The 21,455-nt window shown below is 26.0% G+C and overlaps 1 protein-coding gene across 2 annotated transcripts in view; it reads left to right on the top strand.

Moving 5' to 3' along the window:
* Positions 1–21,455, top strand: part of LOC107169556 (lachesin-like) — a 270,623-nt gene that overhangs the window by 238,612 nt on the left and 10,556 nt on the right. The window contains exon 4 of one of the 2 annotated variants that reach the window (XM_089226856.1): positions 18,462–18,672. In XM_089226856.1, coding sequence (XP_089082982.1) covers positions 18,462–18,672 — 211 coding nt within the window. Of the gene's footprint in view, positions 1–18,461; positions 18,676–21,455 lie in introns of both variants that reach the window. The other variant, XM_089226855.1, reaches the window with a different exon arrangement.

Raw genomic sequence — 21,455 nt, 5'->3', positions numbered from 1 at the left:
ATGAGGGGGTTTTTTAATGACACTGGTGTCATTTTACGACTTGAAACGCAGAGTAATCCAAGGAAATTTAATATCTTCCGAACGACTTATATACAACTACTTGAACGTCATTGCACGAACTATTACCACCGTGTATGACGAGTGAAACGAGTGAGCGATTTCTTCCAGCGCCATCGTATTTTCACTACCTACTTGTCTCCCATTTATTTTCGCATATTTTTGGAAAGAATATTAATACCGTTCAACTGTATTTTAAACATATTCCTTTCGAATTTCCCGTCAAGAACACGGTAGCGTACACGATGCATTCGATTCTCCCCATTTCAATGGAATAAAATCGAAATACATTTGCTTATTTTAGAAATACAGAAAAGTATAAGTTTCTGCTTTAGAAATACCATTTTTTTTTCATCATTACCACTACATTCGATTTTCTAGCTATTTATTTTGTCCTGAGTTATATAAAAGGAGCTCTGTATGTTTACTTTATACCTCACCCAAATGCAGCCTCCCATGTATTGGTAACAATCTAAGACATAAACGGAAAACACATATTATATGAACGAGTTTCAAACATTATTTAGTATATTTAAAAAAACATAACTTAAGGCTATATATTAAAGCATTTGACGATAAAACTGTCACATTTTTCACTTTCTATTTTCAAAGACAATCCCATTTTCAACATATTTATCGTTTATCATATCCAATTAAAATATTCAACTTCAGTACACCTAAGTAATTGAAAACAACTATATCTATTGAACGTTAAAAAATTTTGTTTAAAACAATACCATTTCATATTTAAGTTTTATAAATATCGGAGAACTAACCAATTGAAATAACTAGTCGTGTTTTATCCAATCAAATACCTTTTTATTTCTACATTAAATTGTAGTAAGAGTACATTATGGAGTAAATATAGTATAGGTGTCTAACAATATTCACTAAAAACATAAAACGTACAAGTTAGGTTATGTTTATTTGATTTTAGAAACTTGGATAATGATTGAAAGCTATAACATATTTATTTTAAATAATTAGTATTGAATGAAAAAATTATATAAATAAGCCAATTAAATGTGTATACGAAGCGATTAATTAATAAAACTTCAGGTAGGCAAATAAGTATACTTTATGTATACGAAAATAATAACTATATAGGTATTCAAGATTGGAAGGTTAGTGATTACAGTGTGATTATTTTAGAAAAAAAGCTTCAACTTTTTTTATAATATTATTCAGCATTTTTCGGATAAATAAATATATATACTAAAGATTTTGATAGGTTAAAATATAATGTGTAATACAAAAATGTGAATAAAAATCAATCAAAGTTTTAAATTTAGCTACCATTAATCTATTTTACTTCAAATTCTAAATATAAATTCTATAGGTAGTTAATAGTCATTTTACATTTAAATACACACACGTACAATTTAGTATGCGTTCTTTCCAATGCAAAGATTAAATTAATTGATAAAAATAAATGCATTACCTACTTAGGGACAGTAATATACTTTTCGAAGTTAAACCTTCGAAGTTACTTATAGGTATGCATAGATAATAATAATATAGAATTATTATAATTGTTTCGTTCTACCGTTGTATTAGTATGAAGTTTGATCTTTTTGAATAATAGTAATAATAATAAATAATAATAATCAACACATTTCCATAAGGTAGTTTACACTTTTACAGTAATTTAATAAAAATGTTTTTCAACATTTTGTTTTATATCACTGGGACTTTTTCACCTTCTTTTAAAAAATATTCTTACTTACCTATCTAATCTTACAGTTCTTAACAGATAATGCATGCAATCGTTGAGTATGTATTGTATGTTGACATACGATTTAAAATAGATATATTTTGTTTATTTTTTCCCTTTAAAAAAATTTTTTTTAGAAAATTGCTCCTGTGAGTTATATTATATATAGGGGTGAGGGGGCCACAGTGAGACACTAAAAATTACTTTTTAAATATTGTTTTTGTTTTAAGTGATAATCCTTCAACAGCTTTATGATTTTATTCTAAATATTATTGAGCATTAAAAAACATATTAATACATTCTAAAATTTAACAAAATTTCAACCCAGAGCCTTGTACACTATGAGACACGTCACGGTGCACTATGGTACATAATATAAAACCTTTTAAATTTGTAGTTTATCTTTTATATTTAAACTTTTCATTTCACAACATTTATATAATATGATAAAACAATTAAAGATAATTTTTTAGCAAATTTTAAAATAATTAATTGTGTTTTTGTACATTTAAATAATATAGGTATTCACTTTGTTTATTTAAATAGTTTTAAAAATTAAATAAAAATCATAACCTAATATCACTTTATTATGATCACAATTTATTTCAACAGTCTTGTTTTAGAGTTAACTGATGTTGGGTACAGCGAGACAAACAGTATTTATTTGTCTCACTGTGTACTGTCTCACTGTATACCGATCTATTATTTTGCAGATTTTTTATTATTCTCGTATGAATATTTATGATAAACAATTGTGCATATAACTAAATTGTGCACAAGAAAAAATTAATTTATACATACCTTAAAATACGTAACTTTGAATAAAATTCGATACCAAATTACCAAAATTATTGAAAAAAACGAAGCTCACATTTTTCACGTTTTTATAACAAAAAATAACAATGTTATGATAAGATGATAGTATCATTTTTGACCTGAACTTACTAATAGCACGGATATAGATACTAGTATCTATATCCGTGACTAATAGTTATCCATTATGTTTATTTATTATTATGATTTTATTAATCTTCTGGATTCTCTATCTGATGGTTATATATTAAATTAGTCGACTTATATTTAATGGATCACTGTGACCCGTGTCTCACTGTGGCCACCTCTCCCCTAAGGACGAACGCACAAGACTACATAGGTTAGTGAGGTCATGGGGGAGGTTCGAACCCCATGAACCCCCCTTGAGTACGCCCCTGCGATGTTGTAAAATAATTTTAAACTAAATTTAAGTTTAATGAAAAAGATATTTATGCAGTTGATTTTATAACTACTTTTTCTTCAACATTTGTTTAACAATGTGAAACCTACCTATACTTATTTATTTTTTTGTACTAATTAAAATATAAAATTACTCTTGTGATTGGTTGTTGTCTTGTTGACTAAATACATACTGTTTAGAATCACCATATTACAATAAAATTGATCTCATGAAGCTTCTGGAACAAAATTAAAATAAATAAATTAATAGTTGAATAAGTTAATGAAAAATTTTAAAAATTAATTTTGGTATGATCTATAAGTAAAATTTCGTGTACATTACAAAATAAATAATAGATTCCAACTAGCAAAAATAAATAAAATAAAATTTGTTAAATTATTTGAAAATCAACTCAATATCAAAACTTTAAAATGTTAAATCTAAATAGACAGAGGCAACCCGATTAAATGACTTAAAAGATAGCGGTGTCCTAACTTAACCTAACCTAACCTGCTAGCTCAACAAAATTCTTTAATATGTCGCAGTACCTCCGCTTGGAGGTTTCTGCAGTCTGTTTTATCCAGCTTTTTATTTTAGCTTTTCTATCAATTGTTCTTATAGTTATATTTATATATATTATATATATATATATATATATAAATTAATTTCTGCATATCCTTTATGCATTCCTAAATGGCTGGACCGATTATGGCGAAGTTTGATACAGAGATATATTAGACCTATGGGTAGAAGATAGGAAATTGAACATTTTTGTAAGATTATAACTGGAAACAAATTTAACACATAGTTTAAGACATATAAGAGGTAAGATTTTCAACAGTCTACGAAGTGTACAGGTTCAGCTAGTACAAGAAAATAATCAAAATTTCAAAATATTTTATTCGGCATATATTCTACATTTTGATTTTGTTCAAATATGTACTATTATGTCTTAACGTTCTTTTAGACAAAGTCAATAACAAAATTTCTTGGCGTAAATGTAGTTTTAAAAATATTTCTAGTTACCAATTTATAATGCATAATCTCAACAGATTTTACTTCTCTGTTATTTTCATCTGAACCGTTGATACGTATTATACATTGTTCTACTGTTTACCTACTGCTGTACATTTCTGTATATATCCATACATGTATTTAATAATCAAAAATATATGAATTTATTAAACAAGTGTATTCTATGCATCATAATTGGCATCCATATTTTTTTTTGTTTTTGTTTTATTACTACTTAAATACTAAAACTCAAGTTAGCACATTTATCAGAAATTAAATATAATTAGTAATATTTTAAATTGTTATTTAATTTGTAAGGAATATTTCCTATATATAATTACAAGTATCAATTACAGGTGTGGATATAGTTACATATTTATCATAAAATCATTATGTATTGAGTAGGTAGTGAATGATAGTATAATCAACACGATTTGTAATAGACTTTTTCATTCTCAAGTCTAAATAGTTGATTTTATTTGAAAATCTAAAATAAAAAGTGTTGGTTGAAAGTTAAAACATAAACACTGAACAATCGTTAGAAAAGTTACAGAGTTAACAACATGATATAGTTTTAAAATAAATGAAGAAGTTAGAATGTGATAACAAATATATGTGAAGTCATACAAAAAAAAAAAAACACACACACACACAGGTCATAAGACCAAAAGACCAAAATATTGCTTCTGATGTTAAGCAATCGTTAATAGTGCCGTCGATGACCCATTGGAAGACGGTGTCGGGTGTTATCGATCGTCAAGAATAATAGTGGTATAGTAGCAGCAGCAGCAGCAGCGTTAGTAGTAGTATTATGGTATCCTGTCTATATAGCGGCTTCCGGTGCCAACAATCTAGCGGCACACGAGAAGCAGTCAGCCCGCCACCACCGCGGCCGTTAATCTGTTTACGAATCGCACAGACTAAACTTCGGAATAATTTGTCCCTTTTGCTCCGAGTCCGACTATGAGAAGACGACGACTCCATCGCCGCTACCGGGCTATCCTATGCGTGCCACACGATACAAAACCCTTTTGTTCTCCTGCACATTATTATTGCCTTTATTAATCCCGCGTACTACCCCATGGGTGAGTTGGCCGCTACCATTTCCGTGCCACCTGAACCACACCACTGGGAGTGTAATAACTAGTAATGAACATATTAAACTCCCGTCCCAGTCATCGTGAAAAACATATACAAAACCAAGGCCGTCGATAGATCCCATTTCACACGTGTATTCCAGGCTAGCTTTCATATTATAACGAATAATAAATAATAATATTATGGTGAGCTCCACGCCGCCAACGAACAGATTAAGTTTGCACCGAAGCATTACACTCTATATTGATAACATTTTACACTTATAGAGTACACGTCAAATACAATATCAGTTGTAATAATATAATATTTGTTACTGTATGAGGTATGAATATATATTTTAATCAAGTTCAAATAAAATAAGTAGGCTTCGGACTACGTGACTTATACAAATCATATAATGTTTAAGGAATAAGCGTTTCGAACGAGTAATTTTATTTTGCATTTTTTTTTGGAAAATTTAAAGATTTCCAGCATATTTCATAGTTATGTAGGAAAATTTGTTCAAAATAAACTAGGTATTAATTATATTTTTTACGAAGAAATTATTGTGAATATTTATTCGAACAAAGTAGAAATTATAACCATGGTGAACACCTGTCGGATCACACTCACTCTTTAAAATGTTTGAAACCAAATCTTATCTTGCAACCCCTAATTTCCACCTATTCATCATGCAATATCACTGGCATTCATAATTAATAATCATATTACAATTTTTAAACTGTTTTTATTTTAAAGATACTGAGTCATAATAATATTCAGTTTTAACTGACACGCATGTGAGATCGGTATGAAATATATCACATTACGATAGAGTTAATCGTAGTTTATCAAATTAATTTTAAAATCTATTTACAACCTTAATCGATATATAAAATATGACAATTGTTCAATTTCACTTATTTAAAGAAAAAACGATTATACCTGGTAACTGCTTATTACAATTAAGTGTATTTATAAAATACATTAAATAATTTAAAATAACATTGGCACCGAATACCTAGTAGTTGTGGTGTAATGCGCCATATTACTACGATACGAACGATTTCTTTACGGAAATAGAAAGCACTAAAAAAAATCTTCACGTAATTTATGTCAGTGTACCTATAATAATTTTGAAGTTTTATTATAAAACACTGCTTTTTAAAACTTTTTTTTTTAAACTCCAATCACAATAAATGCCATTTTCAAAAAGCTTAATAACAAAAATAAAATATTATGCTCTTAGTAGAAAAAAGGTGCAAGTCACAATGAAAAATATTTTTCTTTCTTCAGGATTCAACGAAACTAAATGATACGATTTTTTATAAAAAAATTGTACGCATATTATATTGAACGATGCAAAACCAATTTTTTTCAAATCAGATACTGCTTCAACCGAATATGAATACATAATTTTGATACTTACATAAACGATGCAGATATAATACCTATTATTTGAGCAATATTTCAATAGGTGAATACAATAAACATGTAACACATATATTTATAGATTAGGTGATTCTTAACTATTAAACTAATATTTGACCAACAGTAATCAAACTTAGCTCAAATGAAATTAATTATTTCAAATAATATTTAGTATTTCAGTTATTATTTTATTTAATTAATTGCAAATAAATATAAAAAAACATTATTTGTTTACTACATTTCTGTGATTTAAAATGTTAAGTGTCAACTTAAAGAACTTGAAAATTATGTGGTAGATTCAAATACTATAAGTAGATGAAATAAGTGTGTTTAAATTTATTGTGGAAGATGTTTGGGTTTTAGTTGGAATGCTGTGTATATTATATAGTTATTTTTTAATATTTCAAATGATAAATTGTTTCCTTTCGGATTTTTTTTTATAATTTGTTTCGTGTTAAATACAATATAAAAATATTGAAGGCTAAACAATATGGTGAACTAGAAGTGAAGGGGATTCATAAATTTTTATACAGTGTACGGTTCAATTTTATGGTAGTATACCTTATTTGGGTTATATTATAAATATTAAGTTGTTCAGAGTTTATGCTGACAGGAAAATTAATAATGAGAGGGGTGATGTTAAATATAAATAATAGTTTATAAGTTTAGATTAGATAATGGTAATCAGAAACCCAACGCAATCACTTGTTACATTTAGAACTCGTATAACCAATGGTTGAGAGCACCATAACTCATATTGGTATGCACTTTTTAACTTATATACATATATGCCAGAATTCCTCTATTTTAAGTTTAATTTAATATCGGAATTTTGGTATATTACAACTTGTTTTGAGACAGAATATAAGACTATGGTTGAGCTAAGGTCAACTACCTATTGACCTAATAAATAAGTATCGAGCATGGATACATAGGCGCAATTTCAAATGTTTACTGTGGGGGGGGGCTAAGCCACCCAATCCCCCCTCAATTTTCACCTATGCATGATTCCCAAATACAAAATAACCATCACAAATAGTATTATTCAATAGATTTTAAGTCCTAGTCTCTAGTTTCCATAAGTAGAGTATGCATTTAGCTGAAAATTGTATGTATTATATTATAGATAATACGTTTAGATATAAAAAGTGTTTATTTTTAAACAATATTAAATAAAATTTCACATATATAATTAAGGCATTAGGAAGATAAACGAGAGGTGGTTGAAAGATGATAATAGGTACTGTTTATCAAGTTAACTTCCATGGATCGTAGCATGACTTTTTAATAAATATTTGTTGAGGTTGTTATGTTTAATGTACATATTGGATTTGTTTTTCTTCCTGTATGTAAAAAAATGGTCGAGTGATGATTCTGAGAATCTGAGAAACGTTGCATGTCAACTTACTATGGTTGTTTGTTAGGTATAGGTTGTTGAGCTAGTAGCTCATCCAGCAGATTTTTTTTTAAGTATTTGGCTAAGATGAGAGATAATCCCTACCCTTTTCTTGTGGTCAATAGTGCGTGGGGTAAAATCTGCTTGAATTGGTTAAGGATGTATATATACAAAATATTATATGTATATATTGTATACTGTTTGATATGCACAGGTTATATTATACAAAAAAGATTGTTGTTGAAAATATTTATGTAATTTGGGTTTCTTGCTAGTGACGAAGGTAAAGTGGTATTCTGTTTCCTTAATTGTGTATTGATATTATTAAAAGTTATACTGTTTATTATATTACAGTGATATAAAGCTATAAAATACATTTTTTTTATAGATTGTCTTATATTAAATTTCAATAAGTAATAAAATGTATATTGTTTAATAACTTCCAAGATCCAATTGTATGATAATTATAAAACAGTACAATTTATCACAATAATTGCTTACAGTTTAAATGTATATGACTTGAAATAACATTTTACCAAATTCGTTTTATTTCTGCAGTTAACATACAAAATGTATTCATACAATATGCTGTAAAAGTGTGAAATACCGAACAAACCTAATGAACCGCGCACAAACAGCTTGAGAATACTGAATAGATGTTTTTTATGGAATGATGTATATATAGTCCAATAAAATCGTGTAAACTAGTGATCATTGTTTCCATTTAACACTTCATATATTTGCTGAATTTCACCATCTAAAGAGAATTGAAAATTTATATTCAGCCATTAGTTATTTTTTACCTACGTACAACGTTTTTTGGAATCCTACGTGTTAAATCATATGCCGTTTGACGACACCATATAGTTTCATAATATACACAAATAGTACTTTTGTATTATTAAAATTAAATACTTTGTAAAATATATCATAAGTCCGAACAACTAAATTAATATAACCATTAGTTTAAAATTTCAATATCAACTATGATATATTTGGTATATGTGTGTATCTACGTTTTATTTTTAATTTATAGTAAAAAAATAATTTTATTTTTCAATATATTATAGTTATTAGTATATATAGATATTTACAAATTGTTTATCTCTTGTCAAATTGTATGGTTAAATAAGTTTAATTCAGTATTCAGTGTATAAAATACACTTTAAACACGAGAAAAGATAATTTTAAAATGTGTAGGTATACTTTTTATTTTACCTAACTACTAGACGTGAATTTCATTTATTAGAAACAAAAAATAAATAAATAATATTTCCGATAAATTATGTATATGAAAAAAATTTGAAACATTTGTTCTTATACAGAGTATTAGCTTTTTGCTCATTGTTGAAGTTAGTTTTAGGTATATTATAGACTTAGTAAGACGAAAACACCATTAATTTTGATTTTGCGCAAAAAGCTCGTTTAAGTTTTGTAACGCACAGTACCTTACCACAATTAAGGTAAGCGAAATTTGGTGTTAAAATCAGTAAAGTTCGAATATCTATTACAATAAGAAATCAGTTTGTGTTTATATAGCCATTTGATGACGTCTATCATAGAAATGTTGGCGATATGTAAAGTATGAGAGAACAATTATAAAATCAGAATTGACTCACTGACACTTCCTTGATTTTCAGCACTGCCTAATGAAGTATTAATTTCAGATGGTTATTTATGATAAACATTATTGTTAAATAACAAGGGTTATACCCACCAATAAAAAAAAATCAAATAACGTTACATATTAAATGTAAGGAATTAACTTCAAAGTTGAAAATTTAAGCATATGTCAGACTTAACTGGTGACAACTTAGTATACACACGAAAAAAAACCACAAACAATTTCCATGCATAGAATACAAAATAACAACCAAAAAAGATTATCATGTTTAGTATAAAACCGTTAAAAATAATCAACTTAGCACAAAAGCTCTATGATTAGTCAATATACCTAGTATCTAAATTTATTGAATTTCTATAAATCTATAGATCAGTAGATAACTTACACTAAGAAAATCAAAGTCTAATGTCTTGACGATACGCTTGCTCTCAGACAAAACTGACCATAAGGTTTTATATTTAGTTTTTATTATTTTTTAAATCGTCGTTTATTATTCTTTGACATCACTACATGTTAGATACATTTAATGATATAGAGTAACTTTAACGAACACAATAAAAGATTTATTAGTAACATTTTACACAAGAGTAATTTAAAACATCTTAACAAAAATGTTTTTAAATCAGTAGGCATAGCACTTGTATACTAAATAGTTATCATAAGTGAATAAAAATAAATATTTATATCTTTATAATATAACCTTACTTTACAAAATAAATATCCATATAGGTACATATGAGATGTAACTCAGATTTCAAAAGTTGTAAAGTATATAATGAGTCTTAAGACAATCGTAATTGTCTTTAGACTCTAGGTATAACGAATAAAACAAGTATGCATATTACAAAAGTTACAACAGCTGTCAACTTCAAAGAAGAAATACGTGTCTGAGAAATTAAATTGTATTAAACTTCTATTTGACTTTGTACGTTTGTCGTACCTAGGTTTTCAGATTTTGGTTTATTTCTCAATGTTGTAAATGAAATTCAACCAAAACTATTACAGAGTTTTTGACGTATTTCGTTTGGTTTTTTTCTACTTTAATAAATACATCGCTTTGTGGACGATGAGAAAGAGAACAACAATATGAATATTGAATAATCAATGAATATTATTAAATTCATTGAAAACGGAACCAGCTGCTAACAGTTGTATATTTTTTAAGGCTATTTTAACAAATCCAAATAAAAAATAATATTAAATTATGTAGAATAATTATAAGTACACAATACAAAATATACTAAAAGACAATAACTTTTAGGAATTATTTCTTACCTATTGGCTATTACCATTAAATTTAAAATTACTTATATTATTTAATTTTAAACATAATATGTTATATACAATATACATGCTGGGTACCTATATTAAATTATTCCTATTATGGTATTGTTATTTTATAGACACCTATAGTTAAATACTAACATATTCTTAAATCTTAATCACATTTACCTGTTTAATATATTATTAATATGAAATAAATTGTAATAAGTACATAGTTTTCAGTTATTGGGATAAATTCATATAATATACAATCATGCAGAGCGACAAAAATGTAAACACAATTAGACATAAACCACAATTTTGTTGACTGTATAATATGAATAGATTATGGCATTTAAATAAATACAAATAATACATTAATATTCTATAAGTAGAGTAATTATTTTATCAAAAATCTTATAAGAATTCATTCTTGCAATAAATTATTATAGGTAGTTATATGAATTACTAAATTAAAAAAAAAAATACGTTCTTAATCGGAATTAAAGTATGGAAAGTAATTCCGTAATGCTTTTATATTTTGTCATTATTTTATTTTATTTTAACACCCATTATATTTGTTCATTTTGATTTTCACGAGTTACCATAGGTACAATTCTATTGTATTTAAACGAGTTATATAGCACATGATATAAATGCACAGGGATTTAAAACTAATACATTAAATTTCATTTTTTAATATTAAAATTGAATTATCTTCCTAAGACAGGAACTTTCTGGTGTATTTTTTTTTTCATCATAAGCCCGATAACTAAAGCCATTAGCTGTTTGTAGGGGGATAGTTTAATTGGAATACGTAATATGTGTATGACTTAATTGTTAAAAATTTCGGGTGGTCACCCACCCAGGAGTAAGCAACGCCAAAAAGTGTCTACACCCAGAGCTCGTACGTAACTGAGTGTAGACCCTTAATCACACCAAGCCACTCTTTGTGATATATTCACATGAAAAAATAGTAAAATTCAATATGCTGAAAAGTTTTTAGTAAACATAAAAAGCGGGTAAGTGGATGTCGCTCTGCTGTACATTAGGTGGTGGGGTAGACCTCTGACTAGGGTTGGTTAGATTTTAATGAAATGATAGGTATCATTGTATACGAAAAACAATTCTAAACGGAGATGATTTGTCAGTCTAGAATTTATTATATTTAAATATTGTCATATACTCTATTTTGAAAAAAATATCTTATTTTTCAATTAGGATGCATTTTGTATAAGGCATGGTTAATCAATTTTTCCAAAAACATTGCATGTATTTATTACAATTCATAATACCTTATATTATCATAGATAAACATATACCTGGTTTGAGGATAAATCGTTATCGTTATACATGATTTCATAAAAATTTAAAACTCAAACGCTCAAAAAATTTTTCCTATAATGATGCTTCGAGTTTTGTCTATAGCTACTTGAAGTTTCCTTCACTTATGGAAAACTTAGTGTTGTATTTTTAATCCTTAGTTATAAACACAAACAATTTTATGATTTTTCAACTTCAAAATAATTTGCAAATATTCACGGATTTGACGAATTTTCGTCAATATTTGAACTTCAAAATGCTAATAAAAAAAAATTGTGAATAACGATTTTTAATTTTTTTTAGCTACAATAAGAACAACTTATAAGGAACCTTGTATTCAATTTTCAATTTTTTTTGGTCATCTTAAATTTTTTCAAAAAAAAATTCTCATAAATATTGAAAATTTCAGTGATCTATAAATAACTCAAAAAAGTCAAAAATTTTTGAAAATTAAACTGTATAAAGATAACATTAACATAAACATTTTGTGAAAATTTCAAGTATTTATAGTGTTTAGTTTTTGAATTACAACCATATAAAAAAATCGATTTGGTCGAAAACTGGTTATGCGTAAAAATTCCCGTTTTTCTGTCATTTTTTTTTTTTTGTTTTTTTTTTTGAAAACTGTTGGAAAATGTTTGCTTTTGATCACTATAATGCACCAAAGATATTCACTTTTACATCGGAAACCACCCCCAAAGTTTGAAATTGAAGCATTATTTCGAGTAGTTATGCTGTACACAGACACAAGAAAAAAACACACATCATTGTAAAATCATTACATTCATTACATTCATTACTTCGTTCAGAATCTAAAAAATAATATCAAGTTTTTATAGTATCACAAACCTATTAAGCAATATTTCATATATGTAATTACTACTTTAATACGTATATTATTAATTTATAATAGATACAAGTTGATATCTGTTAACTAAAAATACTAAAGATACTTCTGAAAATGTAAAAAGTTATTAGCGTAAAATATCATCAGATTTATATTACAAAACTACAAAAATACAAAAGTGCACACATATATTGGTAATAAGATGTATATGAAAGATAATAATATGACTAACACAAATATAATTGCTTTGTACAGTTGTCAAATTCTACGGATACATATCATTGTAATACAACCAATATATCGATAGAACAACCAGTAGATAGTATAATGCACAGCTTATTATATTTTAACGGTAATCGACCATAATAATCTAATAGCCACCATATCACACTCAAATCCGGCTATTTGATAATACGTATGTTCATACATACCAAGTGCTCCAAATAGAAATACAACACCTCACACAAATATCTATCGTTAAACACAACTATTGATTTCTCAATACTTTTTCTGTTATTTTTTCTTAACTCTTTATTTTACTTTAAATAATTTCAGTCATCCCTTGGTCTTTTTAATGTATTCCTCTTCATTATAATATATTAATTTACATAAACACACAAAAGATTTTTGTTTTGTTAATAACCAGATATTTCACTTTAACTTGTTAAGATTTAAGCAGACTGATACTTAATTAAATTTTTTTTAAAGTCATCTGATTTACAGAATTGTATGTTTTTATCATAAAGGATATTCTATTTATTCAATTACAAAAGTTTAAAAATAATAATAAGTATATAGATTTTTAAACATTGTTTATCTTTTGTTTAATTATTATTGATTCTTAAAATAAAACCTAAATTCTTTATAAATTAATTAATATAAAACTAATTTGTTATTTGGTATCTAAAACTTTTTTTTACAATATATTACTGATACTTAACAAAATTTAATTAACTATCGTAAGCATTACAATGCAAAATTAATATAAATACACCTAGTGGCTAGTACCTAATTATAAATTATTAACGAATTATTATGGACAATATTATGGTTATAGCCGTTATAGGTGCACTATATTAATATAATTATTAAAACTATACAATTAATTTTGGCCAAAAATTAATTATTAACAGTTCCTCAAACTTTTAACGGATCAAATTTATTTTTGTAGCATTTTAAATGTCAAGAAAGAAAAGCAAATAAATCGTTAAACAAACACAATCTTATCTTCTAAATGTTCGTTAAACGTTAATTACACTTCTTAAGATCCGCATATTAATTACATAAATCATTTTGGGACGTCACAGATGGTACAAAATTTCTTGAAGTATATTAGGATATATTTGCTAAAATAATGCATTACAACTGTCATATTTTTAAAGATTGCAATGGTTGTTAGTTTATGGTTTATGAAAAATGTGTTTTTTTTTTCATTCAAGATTGTATTTTTATTTATTTTAATATATGGGAATCGTATATTACATAACTCTATGTTAATACAATGTTTAAAAATAAACATTTCAGTATAAATCATATCAATTTTAAACAATAATATTAACAATAACAATAATAAATTTTCATGACCAAGTGGTTAGATTATCTTTTAGTTGGAAATTGTTAGAATATTTACAATATGCTCATAATTTTAATCAGGAATATTATTAAAATCGGTGTATACTAGTTGCGGTCAAAATCATAAAATACGTACTAGTTGCAGTCACCCAACAAAAAGGTTACGTACTAGTTGCGGTCGCTCAAAAAAGTAGTATTTAGTACAGTATAAATAGTATATAGACATATAGTTATATATTAATACAAAAAAGTTCTAATCAACATTTTGATTCCCATTTATATCGAAAAGATAACAGACTTAGGACTGTCTATACTCTTATATATTGTGTAGGTATGGTTAAAAATGTTGGTACTTGGTTTTATGATTAACTTATGTCAAATTATATAATATAATGTTGTGAAAATCCGTAGTGCTTTTAATTTTTTACCCAACATATTATTATTGCGTGAACTCATTTTTACCACGTCGAAAAACGTAGGCATACTGAATGCAATATTCAAAACTACGGTTGGACTATACAATTTTATCTATTTTATATATAAACTTTACAGATAAATAGTGGTGTTCCCGATGTTCCCGTATAAATATAATATATTAATTGTAAAATCAGCATGACCGTAACTAAGATATTACCTACAATCAACGTGACCGCAACTGGGCAGCTGTTATAATAATATGTGCTTATCTTAAAAATCGCCAATGACCGCAACTCGGATACAGCCATTAAAATTAATCATTCTATATTAAACATTTCATTCATATTAAATTATACATTAATGTTATAACCAAAAAAAACCTCTTTAAACTGTTTTAAATTTAAAATTTAATTATAAAACGAATTTCACATGAATAAGTTATAAAACATACATTCTTAAATAAGAATTTTCGTATTTTTTATCCATGTTAAAAGTTAATCATGTATATTTGTAATTATTCTTCTAAACTTAAAATATTTTTTTATGTTCAATTCAAACCATATATATATATATATAAATACCATATAATAACCATTTAAATAAGTCAGGATAATTATTTTCTTATTGTCTAAACGATTTAATATAAGCCTAATATATAATTATTTTTTTAATTGAAAATTATTTAGAACTATTGAAATGGAAGTCACGTACAAAACCTAATGGTTTTCTCTCGTAGATTTTATGTGATTTTTTACAATTCTAAAAGTTGTATTTTATCAATGTGCCAAATCTAATTGATAGAATAAATGGTCATTAATATTAACCTTATTTTATACTACTATTGTATACTAGACCCATAACAGATACCTAGTTATCGATTCAATTAGTAAATAAGAAAAATCAGAGAACTCGCTCTGGCGTAGAGTAGATTAAATTTTTACTGTACCTTCCTCTCTTTGATAAAAATCCTATAAAGGGTAAGTTTAATTTGAATTCAATAATAAATCATTATTTACAACAACAACAAAAAAAACGTTTATAAGTGTATGATATGAGTGGAACAACATAATATATTACATTATATAACAATATATACATTATAAATATTTCGAGTTGTATAAATTCAGTAGATTTGAACAAGTGTTTGATAATATCTTAATATACATGAACGTATATATATGAACGTAGGTACTTTAGAACAACGAGTAGTATATTATAAGTTTCTCTCATTACACAGAACAAAATTAAAAAATGAAACAGTTCATTTAAATATTTGGATTATTTCAAAATAACAAACATCATTATTTTTTATTTAGATATCCAATTTTTATTTTAAATTGAACTTCAAGCTCATGTTAAAATGATAATGTCAAAGTATTTCGGATAATTTTTAACTGCTATGAGAAAACTTTTTTTTTTAAATTGTATAAAATGTTCAAGCTTTTAACCTAGAAACAAACATTTTATAAGCATGCATTTAAAATGTCTACAATAAAAATAGAAATATTTTTTTAAATATATCACATTGCATAAAACAAGGCAAATAGATGATATTATATGTTGTAGAAATTTCAAGTCGAATATAAAAATCAATTGTGATGAAAATTTGTTTTCGCTCAAATATTTCCGACCTCTCATTGTCTTTTTTTAGTTTTCTGAGAATTTTTATTTTTTTCATTCACGGATTTAGATTCAATTTGCTACTAGGAACCACACTCAATATTGAAAAAAATCGCGGCTTTTTCTGTTCCAATATGGGTTGTTGTGCACAAAATATCACTCTACTCAGAATCTAAATTGCAACTTGTTTATTTTACACTTAAATATTGCTATAAATATTCATTCAACTGTTAAATAAACAAATTATTGCGTTATAAATAAGACGTTAATCGGTTACTTACAATAACTGTTTATGCTTAAACAGTGACAAAGTAAGTGAAATCATATTATATTATAAAAATTAATTGGTTTTTAAATAGTGATTCTGATTTTCACATTCTATAATGTTGTTCACATGTATTTGCTAACGATTAACAAATTACAGTTATGATTTAACATACGAGACCAAATTCTACGGTAAAAAAAAACAAATATAATTTAATTTCTTTTGATGTTTAGATAGTATGGAAAATCTGAACGACACACACAAGTTATGAAAATCATATTTTGTTTGATACTCTTGGTAATCGTAATAATAAAATATAAAATAAATAAAACTACTGTATACAGACAGAACCTTGAACATGTTTTCAACACAATTATTTGCACATAGTTTTTACATCAGCCCTTAATGTTGGCTTTGTTCACTAATTTATTTTTCACTGGTATCATTTTACGTGACTACCAAAAGAATAATAATGGCCTACTATAATTTATATAATATATAAACAGAGTGAATCACCAACCCACTCACCTCTTCTCTTATATTTTATTAAAGCATTTATTCGATCTCTGATTTCTGATTTTTTAAATTATTATGATGAAACGTATTTTAGTATACTTAAAGATCAAATGTATTTATCTAGTTCTTAAAAAAAGTATAATTTACTTACACATTTTTAAATAAAAAAGATTTATATATAAAAATAAGAAGTTTTACCGGCACAGAAAACTCCTAAAATTTTAGGTCACACAAAATAGGTACCTTAATATTTTACAATAGGGTCTTTGCATACCTATTACTCAAAAATTAAGATAATAAAATTTGAATGTTTGGTTTTATAAAAATGTGGATGACTATGATTTGTATTTAGTCCTATATACATAATGGTTTATAGAATTTTCATAATATATACGATAGTACATTATATTATTTTAACACTTACTTAGGTTTATTTGACTGGAAATAATATTATAAATTAACATCGAAAATATCTCCAACATTTGTTATTTATATTGCGATTAGTTATAGACAAATTAGGTCAAAAGATTTACGGACACCACTATTTTCAGCAGGTTAATACAATAATATTTATGAGCGGAAATTAGTTATGTCCAGTAGTGTTTCTTACCAAAAATAAAATATGATGTGGCCAATGTATTTGAATTTAACTCTTACTGACAACATCATTATATAACGGTGTTATGTCGGTGAATAGTTTGATCCATTGCTAGTTGCCATGGTTGTATTCATTTATTAAAGAAAAATATCACAGAATGAAAAATTCCTAAATAACAGTGATCTTTAAAGTCTCGTATATTTCAAAAGATAAGGCACTTAATATTTTTGTAGGTCTTAGAGATTTATTTATAAACGGGGAAAAGCGGAGGGAATCCGACGAACGTCCGTAATCCGTTTGATTGATAGCGAATAATGAGCGTCGACGTCGTCGTCGCCGTGCGTAGCAGGGAAATTACGTTTCGTTTTTCACTGCAGTTGTTATTTTCTTTTATATTTATTCTATTTTTCGGTCATTCGTTTATTCGTGTTTCATTCTTGTTGGAATTAGTTTTAGATTTTGTCTACATTATCAACATCCTAATAACGTGCATTTGTATATTTTTTGATTTCAGGTTTCTTGGATGCGAAAACGAGACCTGCATATATTGACGTCCAGCATCCACACGTATACTGGAGATGGGCGTTTTAGCGTCATACATCCAGAAAACAGCGAACAATGGGATTTGAAAGTAGAGTTTGTGCAAAAGAGAGATGCTGGAATATATGAGTGTCAGGTGAACACCGAACCTAAGATCAACTTAGCTGTGCAGCTGAACGTCGAAGGTAGTACGTATAACAAATCAATTTTAAATTTATGTAGGTATGATATTTTAACACATATAGTTAGTGATTAAATAGTTTAATTTGTATATTCATTGCAGAATCATTAAATTATATCATAATAACCATCGCTAGCTCACAGTAAGTCGTCGAATAATATCTAAATTATTATTTGAAACGCAACCAATTCAATTTAACTATTCTGCTCCTCAATAACCAAAGTTTAAATGATCAACTTCTTTGTTTCTCAGTTATTATTGGTATCAATATTACGGTATTACTTAGATTCATTTTGTATATTTCGATATTGTTTTCAATACTACAATAAAAATATAACAATTTATTTTTATTTTTTTCATAATCCCATTGGTCTAATTTATTAGCTTATGGAAATCCATTAATCATTATTACACTCTTATTATCTAATGACGTAAAAATACTTTGAAATCGATGTTCACTATATTTTTTAATAAATTAATTTTTTTTGTAAATAACATAATAGTAATACATAAATTTTACAAATTTTGAATACAATTATCAGTGAAAAATTATTGATTTGAGATAAAAATCCAAAAATAATATATGATAGCACAATTATTTTGATTCAATTATTCAACAAAAAATTAAATTATATTAAAACCGTTTTACCTTAGTCTGCACGCTTTCAAAAAAACAACAAAATAATTAAAATTTTGATTTTTCATTTAATATAAATTATAATATTATGCATTATATTTTATTTCACTTTAATTCTTAAAACTTATTTAAATTATAATAGAGCTAAAACTAATAATTTTTTTTTCAAACAATAAACATATACATATATTATAATGAAATAAAAATTTCATTTATCAACTTTCATTAGTTAAATGTTAACTCAAAAATCTCATAAACATTTTAAAAATGTATGTAGGTCTTAAAAGGTTAATTATAATTAATAAATAATTTAACTTAACGAATCAGCATAAATTTTTTAAGTAAAAAAATATGACACAAACATTTATTATCATCATAACTATGAGTTTATTTCACTTAATAACCATCAAAATATATGCATACATATACTGATCCATTCAAAAATAGTAAAAATATTCACTAACAATTCTGAAATATGCGATAATATTATGTAAGAAATGTATTTAATAAAATCACTTTACAATTTGTTTGGTATACATAGCATATAATATACTATATAGCATAAAAAGTACAAATAAATAATATTTGTAAAATATTCAACGCATATGCATAAATTCAAATTATTTTGACATAAAAATAGAAATAATTAGCTTAAAAAACGAGAAATTATACTAAGTTAACTTTTTTTTGTTTACTAAAATATCACATTTAATATTACTAAGATACTTATTAAATTTGGCTAAATCCGTAATATTTCCTAATTATACAATATAAACATTGAACTGAATGATATGCGTTTTTACACTAACGCCTAAAATATGCAAAATACAATTTTGTATTTAGAATGTTAATATTTTGAATCAAATTTATACTTCACATATTTTTAATAGTTAAGGGTTCAATGTATCAAGTATCAATGCACATTATTATTAAATTTACAGTCCTGATTACTATCCACAGTTATTAACAGTGTTCAACTCAACAGTAATTAAAATAACTATTATTGAAATATCAAAATATATTAAACAAACTGTAAGAACAAATCTGTTAACATTCTAGTTAAAAAGTTAATACTATTAAAATCATCTAAAACAACAACCTCAATTTATTAACAATTTTCAAGAGAATAAACAATATCTAATTTCATGATAAACAAATTTCATTTTTATTAAAACATAGCAAGACCAATCAAACTTCAATTCTTAGTATACTGGAATCCACATCCTGCAGATAAAATATATTTACTCAACCATTTATCAACAATAATAAATTTATAAGCTCCAAATATATGTGCATTGTCATTTGTGTCTGAAATAAAAATTGAACTCGATGATACTATATCGGCAAAAAATGAAAAGGCAAATATGCCTTGTTATAATATGATATATACTTGTATGGTATTTTTTTCCATTCAATCCAAAGAAAATGCTCATTTCGTTGTTTGATAACGTTATATTATATCAAACTATTCTACCTATATAAAATAACTGTTGGCACATTATTCGTCAATGCCCCTCTTAAATAAATAACTGTATAATACTATACTAAAAAAATAAATAAATAAGTAGGTAAATATGAAGTGTTTCTTGATGATATCGAATCCACCAATACATATAAGTATTTAGGTCGAACTATACATTTTTTACTTGGTTTTTCTAATTGAAAATAAATTTATTTTTTTAAATTAAAAAGCTATTTTTAATTTAATAAAAAACCTTTTTATTGCTTCAGTCTGTAAAAATTATACTATTAGATTTTTGGCGCTTCATTAAACAAATGTAATTTAACGATTCTCAAATATTTATATTATTTATAAATTTGTTTAAAAATAATTAGAACAAGCTCAATGAAGAACTATTTTCTGTGAAGTGTATAATATAGTCACAAACTCACAAGCAAATGCTATAAAATAATATAATATCACATACGTTATTTAAGTATACATTTTGTTCAGATTAAAACGTAAATTATGTTCTCTATTTATTAATTTGTTATACTATAGAATTATACACCTATACTACGGCCCAGGATACGGGTAGAGGACTTCTAGGCGGTGGCTTAAACGTGTCCGTTTTCGCGCAATCCCACCACAAAACCTTCCGGTACACTGCACGCCGCAGTATTCGATTGCCTGATTATAGTAAACTTTT

This window comes from Diuraphis noxia, unplaced genomic scaffold (assembly GCF_037042655.1).
Source record: "Diuraphis noxia isolate RWA-SAM2 unplaced genomic scaffold, SU_Dnox_SAM2 contig0004, whole genome shotgun sequence".
Taxonomy (NCBI): domain Eukaryota; kingdom Metazoa; phylum Arthropoda; class Insecta; order Hemiptera; family Aphididae; genus Diuraphis; species Diuraphis noxia.
This window is presented reverse-complemented; position numbering and strand designations above follow the sequence as displayed.